General features: G+C 45.4%; 1 protein-coding gene across 4 annotated transcripts in view; it reads right to left on the bottom strand.

The window, feature by feature from the left end:
* Positions 1-11,842, bottom strand: part of Tdp1 (tyrosyl-DNA phosphodiesterase 1) — a 67,826-nt gene continuing 55,984 nt past the window's right edge. For all 4 annotated transcript variants that reach the window (NM_001031657.1, XM_039112347.2, XM_006240432.5 and 1 more), the window contains 2 exons: positions 6,842-6,950; positions 1-294 (listed from right to left, as the gene is read on the bottom strand). In NM_001031657.1, coding sequence (NP_001026827.1) covers positions 221-294; positions 6,842-6,950 — 183 coding nt within the window. In that variant the 3' untranslated portion in view covers positions 1-220. The remainder of the gene's footprint in view (positions 295-6,841; positions 6,951-11,842) is intronic.

Here is an 11,842-nt window from a genome sequence, read left to right as displayed (position 1 = left end):
TTTTAAGTACTATGAAGTTTAATAGCTTGATTTTAAGGACATATAAAAATGAATTAAGAAAATAACACCTCTTCTTTAATAAGACAATGACCATCAGACACACAGCCAAGATTGACTTTTGCGAGGAGTCTTGTATGGGTGGAAGACTTTAAGGGAGGTGAATGTTCAGTACAGATAAGGACATCCAGTGTCTTACACTCAAATGTCACAGCACTGCGTCTCAGGAGGGCACCCACATGTTGCCATGTGTGTCTGGTGCTTTGACATAAGGAATGTTCCAAATCCATGGCCGATCTGGGGAGGAAGCACATCATATTACATTTATTTGGAATATTGTAGAATGTTCTATTCACCTACAAAGCATTTGGTGCTCAGCTCTCCAAGCTGAGAAGAATATTTTCTGAATCAGTCCCTCATTCTGCATCCTGTGAAACCTACCCTCTATGGACAATGGCTTTTGTAAAGGTTCCCGTTAGAACTGAGGGTTAAATGAACACGGGGAACAGGCCAGGAGAAAGCTACATGAAGCCATATAGTTTGTAAGACAGCACCCGACACATGAGCCCCTCATGTGCATGTGGGGTGCGGGGCCAGGGGTTACAGGTGCATGCTGCCATGGTTCTTCCTCATGTGGTTGCTGGGATCTGAACTCAGGTCCTCATGCTTGCACCACACTACCCACCGAGCCACCCCAGCCTTTCTCTTCTTTTAGGAAGCCAAGGAAAGCACGGTATGGCAGCTGGCACGATTCTGCTCTCAGCTGTTCACATAACCAGGAGGCTTTGGGTCATATGCCAGACTAATGTCACATTTCTCAAGATTGTCCTTTTGGAAAAATAGGTCTTTAAAAATAGAAAACATACTGATTTTAAGTAACGGCTCTTTTTCTTTTTAAATGTATTTGGAAAGGACAACTTCCCATGTACTGTGTATGTGCTGAATCTGGACTCTGTAACTCAGGTGACAAGCCGGCTGCCAGGACCTCCTCTACTGAGTCTTTCTTTACTCCTATAGTTTATTAGCCTTGCCCAGCCACTGAAATTAGAATATACATATATATCCTGCCTATGAGAGATTACATATTGCTTGGTAGACACCCATTGGATCATACAAAGTTAACAGTTGGCAAAAGTGCTACTCCATGGACATCATGAAGAAGAAAACAGTGGGAAAACCCAGCATAGGCTGCTTCTTCTGGATTACAAAGTACCTCACCTGTGCTCTTCGAGGGAGGATGTCAGGAACCACACAGATATGGATCTGCTCCCCCACCCCCATGGAGGCTGAGGTGGGATAAGTGAGCAGCACAGGACCCAGGCTTGCTCTCTTGTCGTATGAAGTGTGAGCGTATGCCACACAGAAAGAGCACAGATCATACAAACTGCTGCCCCTGACAGTGACACTGGCTTATGGAAGAAAATACTTTTGTTTAGTGGGGAAAGATATTATGTCTTCAAGTTTCTTTTCTTTTCTTTTTTTTTTTTTTTTTGGTTCTTTTTTTCGGAGCTGGGGACCGAGCCCAGGGCCCTGCACTTCCTAGGCAAGCGCTCTATCACTGAGCTAAATCCCCAACCCCTGTCTTCAAGTTTCAAACAGATGGAAAGATGTATGAGGAAGGATGCAAACGGAGTGCAGTACTGACTCACCAAACTCGGGTGAGAGGCACAAGGGGATTCCTCTGTGCTTCTTACAAGATACTGTATATGGACGACCTTGTATAATTTTTTAAATAGAGAGGGATAGTAGAACACAGATGCTGTGGAGGGGAAGGAGAATGGAGGGTGACATCACTATAATGGAGAAGAGAGGGCACACCGGGGGAGGAGAGAAGGGCAACAGCTCCAAGGGTGTCTGACAAAACTACAAGGAGTTATTTATAAGTTTATTAGGATGACATACACGTGTGTACATGTGTGTCTAACACAAAGTTTATATAACACACACACACACACACACACACACACACACACACACACACACACACAGAGTTTAAATGGAGTTACCTGACATAGGGTGATAATATTCCTTCCAGGAGCTATAGACTGTCTGACAAAAACCCCAGTGCCACACAAGGGACACCATCTTTGAGTTGCTCGGCACGGGGGTCCAAGAGACCTCCAAAACAATATAGGTAATGGCTAATGAGGGAGCAAGGGAGGTAGAATCAGTTTTTCCTAGGGACAAGGCCCCTGAGAGATTTCTTAATCCTAAGTGGTTATCCTTAGACGTAATGTATACATAGGTAACACTAACTAGACACAGTAGGGTGTGTGTGTGTGTACAATATTACAGACGAAGTCACGAATTTAGAGGGTTTGGAGGGGCATAGGAAGAGATTGAGGGGAAGATGGAGGGGTGAAAACGATGTAACCACAGTGTATTTATGTATGAATTCTATACAAAACAAAACAAGCCACTATCAGAATAGAACAAGGGTCTTTGAAGCTCTGCCCGCTTACCTACTCTGTAAATTCGAGATGCGCTGACTCTCACCACTGTGCTTGCATATCTGCATATTTTCTTTTTTCTTTGCTTGGTTCCTTCCAGTTCCAAGGACTCAGTCTCAGGGTCTCACACACTAACACTGAGCCACATCCCTGGCTTTCAAAACTTATTAGGTCAAAGGATAACAGGCTTTCTTTCCTCTGACCTTAATACAATTTACTCTTTTAATATAGAAGACAAAGAATAACTGCTAAAAAAAATCTGGAGAGATAGATGCCCTTGGAATCGGACCTGTCTCACATTCTCTTAAAACTTAAGCTTACCAACTGGAGAGATTGAACTACCATATGCATTTAGGGCTGGTGACTTTGCTCCCAAAGAGACTGCACACATCCTTGCCAGTGCGTGTTTTTCTACATGGCTACAGGGAGTGTAAACTAGTCCAGACACTATGGACTTCAGCACAAAGGTGTCTCAAAATCTAAAACCAGATCTACCGTATGACCCAGCTACAGTACTCCTGGGTGATTTCCCCAAAGGACTCCAAGGCAACACACTACAGACACTCAGACCACAACACTGCAGTGGTATTCAGTGACTCAGTTACGGAGCCAACCTGGGGTCTCAAAGCAAGGGATGAGAGAGCGTTACATGAATGTATGTAGTATGAATGTATGTAGTATGAATGTATGTAGTATGTATGTATGTACTATGTATGTATGCTCGGCACGGGGGTCCAAGAGACCTCCAAAACAATATAGGTAATGGCTAATGAGGGAGCAAGGGAGGTAGAATCAGTTTTTCTTAGGGACAAGGCCCCTGAGAGATTTCTTAATCCTAAGTGGTTATCCTTAGACGTAATGTATACATAGGTAACACTAACTAGACACAGTAGGGTGTGTGTGTGTGTACAATATTACAGACGAAGTCACGAATTTAGAGGGTTTGGAGGGGCATAGGAAGAGATTGAGGGGAAGATGGAGGAACATGCATGTATGTATATAATAGGAAACAGTCAGTTACAAACAAGAATGCAGTTATGCTGACTGCGGCAAGGGGATGCAAGTGGATGGACTCGTACCAAGAGAATCAAGGTAGTCTCAGAGAGACAAAGATGCTTCCTTTGGCTCCTAGAGCTTTACATACTCACGTAAAATCATTCATGTATACATGCCAGGAAGGGAGAAGTAACACAGTCTAGGGACACAGGGAACTAACAGAGATGGGGAGGGCTAAGAAGGGGAAAGGTATAGGAGAATGTGTTCACATGAAATACATACTAGTATGAAAATTTAAAACCTACAGAACTGGGTGTGTGGCTCAGTAGCACAGTGCCCGCCCAACATGTGCTGGCCTGAATTCTAACCCCATTCTGTATGGGAAGGACAGAATGAAAATACAGACATTATTCTTTTCTTTCTTTTCTTCTTCTTCTTTTCTTCTTCCTCTTCCTCCTCTTCCTCTTCTTCCTTCCCTCCTCCTCTACTACCTCCTCCTCTTTTTGGGGGGGGGGGTGTTTCAAGACAGGGTTTCTCTGTAATAGCCCTGGCTGTCCTAGACTTGATTTGTTGACCAGGCTGACTTTGAACTCACAGAGATCTGCCTACCTTTGCCTCCCGAGTGCTAAGATTAAAGGCCGGGCTCACTATCCCTATTATTAAAATGGCTCTGCCTTTTCAAAAGCCTACCCTAAACTTGATGGAGCGGACTCGTGACTGTCTGCATCACCCATAGACTTTAAGAACTGTGCCTGCACACAGTAGGCTCTCGACATTATAAATCTGTGGAGAACTGTCAACTACGGCTCAAAGCAGAGCATCCCTGAAATGTGCTTAATTTCATAGTGGGATGTTCCTGTGCTAAGCTTTCTGTGTGGACCTCTAATTAAAAAAAAAAAAAACAAAACATGGAATGAGACCATGGTTCAAAAATCATTTCTAAAAATGAATTTGAAATGGCTGTAAGCACTCATTTTCCGTTGCTTTAATAAAACGCCTCTCTATGGGCCACAGGCCCTCATAGAGCACTGGCTGCATTTGGATCTGAATTACTGCTTTATTCTACACATTGCTGAAGGAACACAAAACAACACTGAGAAAGCACAATGCTCCAATTTCTTTTCTACTTATGTATCTTTCAAAGAAAATGCCCAAGAGACAAAAATTCAACAAAACACCCTATAAAGCACCCTGTTTGCCGGTCAAATAGAAGATCTAACTTCCTACAGTCTACGTTAACGCTTGCAAAATTCTGAGCTGTTGCAAATGCTTTTCCTACTAGAAGGAAGGGACTTCAAGACATTTTAGGGCTTGTGATCTCTCCATTCTTGTTTTCCTACTCCTCCGGAGATGAGACTACTGGACAGGGATGGAATCCGGCCATGGCTAGGGAGGGCGAGGCTCAGGGTTGGACCCTGGGAGGCAGGGCCCAAGGCAACCATCCCAGTCATTCTTCTCTAGAACTTGACTTGAACAAAAAGAGGAGGAACACGATGAATAGAGGAGGAAAGGAAAGGCAGAAATGAAGCACAAAGCCAGAGGTGAAGGGGACTGACCTATGACGGTTGTAGACTCAAAAGCCACTGCTCAGTAAGAACAGGGAGAGGGGTTCACACTAATCACTGTCCGGTGTACAGGGGACTAATCTAGACCTTGTAAGAAGAGTAGTTATGACAAATCCAGCCAGTGTGTATCGCCTGCTAGCTGAGCTAGGCACTGTGGTAAGCACTTGATAGACTTCACGTCAGTTCATGTTCTCAACAGCCTGCAGGAGGGACTAGTATCCCCCATTTTGCAAACTGACACAGGCCTAAAACTCAGCGAATTACCCAAGGCTGCTTAATACACAGGACGGATGGCACATAAACAAGTTATTTTAAAACATGGGCTCCTTTTTAAAATTTTATTTTGGTGGAGGCTAAGGTAAAATTTCACCTTTGGTGAAATTCTGGTTGAAATCTCTTGTAACCTTGCTGCTACAATAAACATGTATGGTGTACAAACCCTGAAAGCTCAAGAGGAGTCACGCCTCTTACCTGTGTCGACAGCTAGCCAGGGAGATGTCACCTATAGCCCTCAGGCTGGCAGCACGCATCAACACACTCTTAAGAAATGGGTCCACCAGACCGGGAGGTTTGCTCATCAAGAAAGCCCCAAGGTGACTGGCAGGGAATCCGGCAGAAGCCAGCCTGCACTTCTGTGAGAGGACAGCCTGCCCCAGACTGTCGGTCATGAACTGAAGACTTGGGACTGTTAACGGAGTGACATCATTCAAACCTCCCTCACACAGCAGTGTCTGGTCAGATTTATCACCTTTGCATATTCTAACCTGGCCGCTCCTGGAATCGTCTGTTCTCTAGAGAGTATGTTGGTAATGATTGGATAGTAAACACTTGTCATTTGAAGTTACAAGTGTTTCCTGATTGTTCATCTGTGACCCTGAACCCACTTTAAAGACTAACATTCTTGGGGTGATAAAAGCTGCCCAGTGCGGAGGGTCATCCTGGGACCTTGTAGACCAGCGGTTCTCCACCTTCCTAAGGCTGCAACCCTTGAATGCAGCTCCTCATGTTGTGTGACCCCCAACCATAAAATTATTTCATTGCTTTCATTGCTACTTCATAACTGTAACTTTTCTACTGTTATGAACTGTAATATAAATATCTGATGTGTAGGACATCTGATATGCGACCTTGAAGGTTCATGACCCGTGGATTGACAATCATGCTGTAGACAGTCCTATGGACTTTTGATTGGGAAGTATACTTGGTCACTGCCTCTAGGAAAGTCAGAGTCCAGTACAGCAAGTTTCAAAGTGTGGCCTGGTGACCTCTCTTGGGGGTGTTTGCATATATCAAAGTTATTTCTTACTGACACAATGCTATCCTCTCTTTTATGTGTGCAGAGGCTGTGTATGGGTGACATCACAACAGAGTGAGTGACAGCAGATGAGAGGCTTCAGCAGTCGGCTCTTAGGGTGCACAATAAAGACACTTTTGAAAACCACGAAATGACACCACATCCCTTACTAATTTTGTCTTTTACTTTTGGAACTGGCCATAAAGCATAATAAAGTGGCTTATTATTTTAAAACTAGCATATATATATATATATATATATATATATATATATATATATATATATATGCATTTTCCAGTTTTGAGGCTCACATAATTCAAGGCTCTTTATGATCCTGGTAATTGAGTGTGAATGGGCTCTAAGAACCTCATCGAGTGAGTGACCTCAGACAGGGAAGCACGAACGAACCCTCTACAAGTCTGAGCTTCCAGTGGTTTCCAGGACCCAGGACCCAGGCTCACACGGCGACCAGGGGCACCTCCCAGGTTGTTTCCTTCCACTACTGTGCATGACCATGGGTCCCTTCATTCAGTTCTCACCTTTACTCCCGTAGAGCTCTGGGGGCAGGTCATAGGGCACAGGAAAGGAGGCCATTGGCTCACTGCTGCTGGAGAAGAATTTCTGTTTCACTTTGAAGGTGTCCAGGCCCTGCAGACACAGAGGGAGGCTATGACTTAATCTTGTTTTCTAAAATAGCCAGAAGATCCGAAGAATAATTTATCTTTTATGATACCCCCAAAAATATGGAGTGATTTCAGAGCTGTTCTCAATGATGGACAGGAAATTATGTTCTCCTTCCCCCAAATTATTTTCTTCTGTAAATCTAAGAGAGGCTGCATGGAAGAATGAGGTTAAGTCCTGTGAGTTTAACAAAGGACACAGGATGCTGGGTGCAAGCCTGTTCTATCAAGTACTGCGTACAGTTAGCAGGGGCTGAGTTCCAGGTCTCCCTGGACAAAAACATCCAAGAATAGTTTCAATACTGCTACACTATCAGGCCGCCTGCTTTGGAGTAATGAGTAGAAGCATATACATATGTTCTTATGTATATAATATATATATAATGAAAATGTGCCAACATAAGATAGGGAAAGAAAAGTGAGAATTCTTCAAGACCTATCAACGGAAGGTTCATTCCAAGAACTGTAGAATGGAGAATTAATCTCCACTGTGAATCAAGGTGGAGGGGAGTGGCTTCTTCCAGGCTGCTGGGCACACTGCCTTTTCTTTCTCCCAGGCCTGTGAGTACACGTTCTTAACACACTAGCGCTGCCTCTCAGGGGACCCTGGACCATCCCGGCATCTGTTTCACTGTCTCGTACTCCTACAGTCTGTCTACCAACCCGACCATATCCATATTCTAAACGCACAGCAGCTGGCTAGAGAACAACTGGAGAATACTCAGTCCCTGTAAGGTGTGTGTGGGGGTGGTCAGGCCCATGTGGGAGGACATGGCAGTCACACAGGGGCTTTTAGACACTCTCCGAGTTCTAGCCTTGGCTCTGGCATTCACTAAGCATGCATGCATTCATTCATTCATTCATTCATTTATTCATTCATTCATTCATTCATTCATTCATTCATTCATTCATTCATACTATTATTTCTCAAGCTGAAGCTATGCTAGAGCTCCCAAGAACATATGGTAACTGCACTTATAATTTGTAATCGTGCAGTATTTCTGGTTTCCTATCTCTTCAGGATAAACACTTAGACACTGGAAGGGAAGGTGAGGACCCCAACCCCATCTAGGTGAGACAGGAGTAATGAACGGCATAAGTGGCCCAGCTATGAACCAGTGATGACATCAGCCCAGCCTCCGTGAACACAGAGCTAGAACTGTATCCATGCAGGACACATGTGAACACACAGGAAGCTCTGCCCCACCGCCTGCCCCTTACCTCTCCTTCAGAGTTCCCTACGGGGTAGTTCAACATCCCAAGATCCTATATGAACCTATAGTCCTCTGTCCCGGGGGAACTGGGAACTTTTTTTATGAGACTACCTTTCTGTCAGACGTCAGCCTATCTTGGGAAACCTTACTGGACCTGAGGTTGACAGATTAACCAGCTTCCCTTCTGGGTTAGGCATGGTACCAAGCTTTGGATATACATGAACCAACAGAGACATCATCATTCCTGGTCTCATGAAATGAACAGATGTTTGCAATTTGTGGTAAGTGCTGTGAAGAACTGTCTTGGAGGACTGCAGGAGAACAGTGGCCTGTTCTAGACTTAGTGGTGATAGATCGAGGGGTGATCTATCTACAAGGTAGGTTTGCGGACGAGTGGAGAAAGAATAGTGTTGCAGGGGGTGGGGCGAGACAGTATCTACAGAGGCCTGGAGTGGCTAAGGCCTGCTATGTTCTGGGAGCTAAGATGGCCAGTGTGGCAGGTGACTACTTCATAAATAAGTCTCAGTTTCTTCATTCGTCAAAGGAGGTGCCCATGTATCACATTTGGTTTCGATTCTATAAACCATAAGCGGGTAACTCGGGAGGAAAAGGTTAATTTCATCATCTAATAGCCTACAGTTCATCATGAGGTGAGTCAGAGCAAGAATTCAAGGCAGGAACTGAAATGGAGACCATGGATGAGTGCCACTCACTGTGTTGCTCCCCATGGCTTGCTCAGCTTGTTTCCTTATACACCCCCAGGACCCCCTGCCCAGGGCTGCACCCCTCACTGTGGCCTGGCCCTCCCTCATCAATCATGAATCAAGAAATGCTCCACATCCTTGCCTACAGGCTAATCTGGTGGAGACATTCTCTCGGTTGAGATTCTCTCTTCCCAGATAATGCCGGCTTGTGTCAGACTGACAGAAAACCAACCTGTACAATGTTTCAACCTTCAGTCGCTAGGACAAGCCCTGCTGCATGGTGGGTATGGAAGACACATCAAGCTGCAGGCATGAGACTGAAGTGCCCACTCTGCTTGCTCATTGGCTTCTGCATAGCAGCAGCCGCAGTAACACATGGGAAAGTGTCTTGTGCACATTAAGGACCACAGAAAAGGGCTGGAGATGAGGCAGTGGTGGAGAACTTTCCAAATATGTATAATGCCCTGGGTTCAATCCCCAGCACTACAGGAAAGTTAAACCAGAAGGACCTGCCGGCAGGCATGAGGTTATAGCAGTGGCAAGGATGTTGATTTGTGAAAGGTGAAATGTCACACAGGCCTAGCAGAAATAAATACATACATACATACATACATACATACATACATACATACATACATACATGGAAGAATGACTCATGTGCCAGGCAAAGGAAAGGCTTTGTAGAAAAAGAGTGCTGTAGCAGTTTTTAAAACGTGGGTATAATCTTGACAGACAGCAATGGTGGGAAAGATCACCAGGGGAGAGCAATACAATCAAGGAAAAGCTCCCATCCCCCGGGGCTGCGTGCACTGGCATGGGTGTGGGGAGTTTTAACTTGAGTCTGTTGACACGCCTCTAAATGAGAGGAGAGCTGGACATCTGTGCTCTGTCTCTATAAGCCAGGTATGTTATCTGGTTATTAATGACTCAGGCATGAGTCACTCTGGAGGCGTTGGGGGAGATAGATGTCTTGTTGCTGGGAGCGCTCGTGTCCATCAACTGCAGATGTCAGAACAATGACTACTGACTTCAAGCAAACAACTCGTCTTCTCTGCTTGCCCTGTTGCTTTTGCTTGTTTGACTTGACGACCCATCAGTCACACCCAAATGTACCTCAGGGATCCAGTTAGAGGCGGACTTTTCCATCAACGTCACTGAGGAGCTGCAGAGATTCTGAAGGAGACAGCTCAAGTATGGTAGCTGGAATAGCTTAGGTAATGAACTGGACTGGAGATTGCTAAGCCAGGTGACCACAACAGAAACAGGAAGTGGTCATGGTAATGGGAGACACAAACTTAAGTATTAGAACTGCAAAAGGCAGAGGAAGGAAGCTGGAGTCCAAGAAGTCCTGTAGGCTTGGGCCTGCTGAGGGGAGCTGAAGACACCAATGGCTGGCACTGCCAGCCACACATTCTCCATTCAAGCAGTAGTGCTGGACCACGTCACAAGCCTCCACCTTGGCCTTTCTCAACATCTCACCTTTGACCATTCTGGAGCTGGGGAAATAGCTCTTGTTTTTGTAGACTTTTTGCTGTGTGACTTTAGTCATGTCCCTCTCTGGGCCTTGGTTTGCTCATCCGCAATGAAGGTAAGACAATGGCCCCCTTCTCAAAGCTCTTGTGAGGGCGCAGGGCACGGGGATGAGCCAGTCTGACTGAGTTCTTGGGGTGTGCTCTGTGACAGTGATCTCTGCTTTAATGAGGAGGAGACAAAGCCTGCAGTTGTCTACACACACCCTGTCTTTGGGATTTGTGGTCTATGCTCTTTCTACTGGGCAATTAACCCGCCTCATATTTGCCTCGGAGAACCAGGGAAACAAAAGTCTTGCAACTGTACAAGTCTTTAGCTCACAGACTCATCTTTTTTTTTTTTTTTTTAAACAGCCATGAGAGTCTTTACGACCTTAACCCAGTTTTGATGCTGTACATGTTCCAAGCCTGGCCTCCCTCTTGGAATGCCTGACCTCAGACATAAGAATGTGTGGGCCATACATGTCTGACAAGAACCAATATGCTTTTTCCTTGAATGCCATTTCTGATTCAAATTCTAGGGTATTAAAAAAAAAACCCACCACTTTTCCCTTCAATCTGCACGTCAAATTATTTGAGGCTGCCTCCTAATTGTCATTATTTATATGTCACAGTGGCACTTTACAAAACAGAGGAAGGCACCCTCCCAGGCACAGTGCTTGAGACAATGCATTTACAAGACTCCAGGTGAGAGGGTGGACGGGAATCGCACATGACGAATTGCTGGCTTCTCCCTGCCTCAGCTGGGAAAGCGAGAGCAGGAGTCATTGCTGGGGTCGTTTATGCTCAGCAGCCTGGCTCCGTCACACAGAAGTCTACTCGGTCTGCAGCCACAGATGTGCTTTATCTTGTTAGCTACGTCAGAGCAACTGTGAGCGTAAAACAATCCACGAGGCACTGGTCTTTTTGTTTGGTTTGTCTTTTTGGGACAGGGTCTCACTATGCAGTCCTGGATTTTGTTTTTATATATATAGATTGGGTTGGACTTGAACTCACAGAGATCCAAAGTACTGGGGTCTCCCTGGAACTGGGATAGCATCTGAGTTTGTAGGTAGGAGCCAGGCCAGGCCAGAGGGAATACGCCTACTTTATCAGATGGGCTGAGGAAGGCAATGACAGAAAGGTTGTCCTTGGCCCCCAGATGTTTACAGCCAGGGTCTAGGGAAAGCTCTCAGAGTGGGCACACCAATAGGGCTCTGTAGAGGAGGCTTTGGTAGCTAGGATGCTTGTGAGAGTGCAGCTTCCGGGGAGGAGGAGGACCAGTACAGTAGGTGGAGGTGGCATGAAGACTGCTCTGGCTGAAAGCCTAGAGGACTGGGCCTCTGCTTTCGGCCCTGTAGTTTGTACCACTCCCATCTCTAGAAGTAGCTTTTTGAGCCCTGGGGAACAACCAGGCTTGTTTCAAACCCTTCG

Source organism: Rattus norvegicus, chromosome 6 (genome assembly GCF_036323735.1).
Source record: "Rattus norvegicus strain BN/NHsdMcwi chromosome 6, GRCr8, whole genome shotgun sequence".
Classification (NCBI taxonomy): Eukaryota; Metazoa; Chordata; class Mammalia; order Rodentia; family Muridae; genus Rattus; species Rattus norvegicus.
Note: the sequence above shows the minus strand (reverse complement) of the source record. Positions and strands in the feature narration are given on the sequence as shown.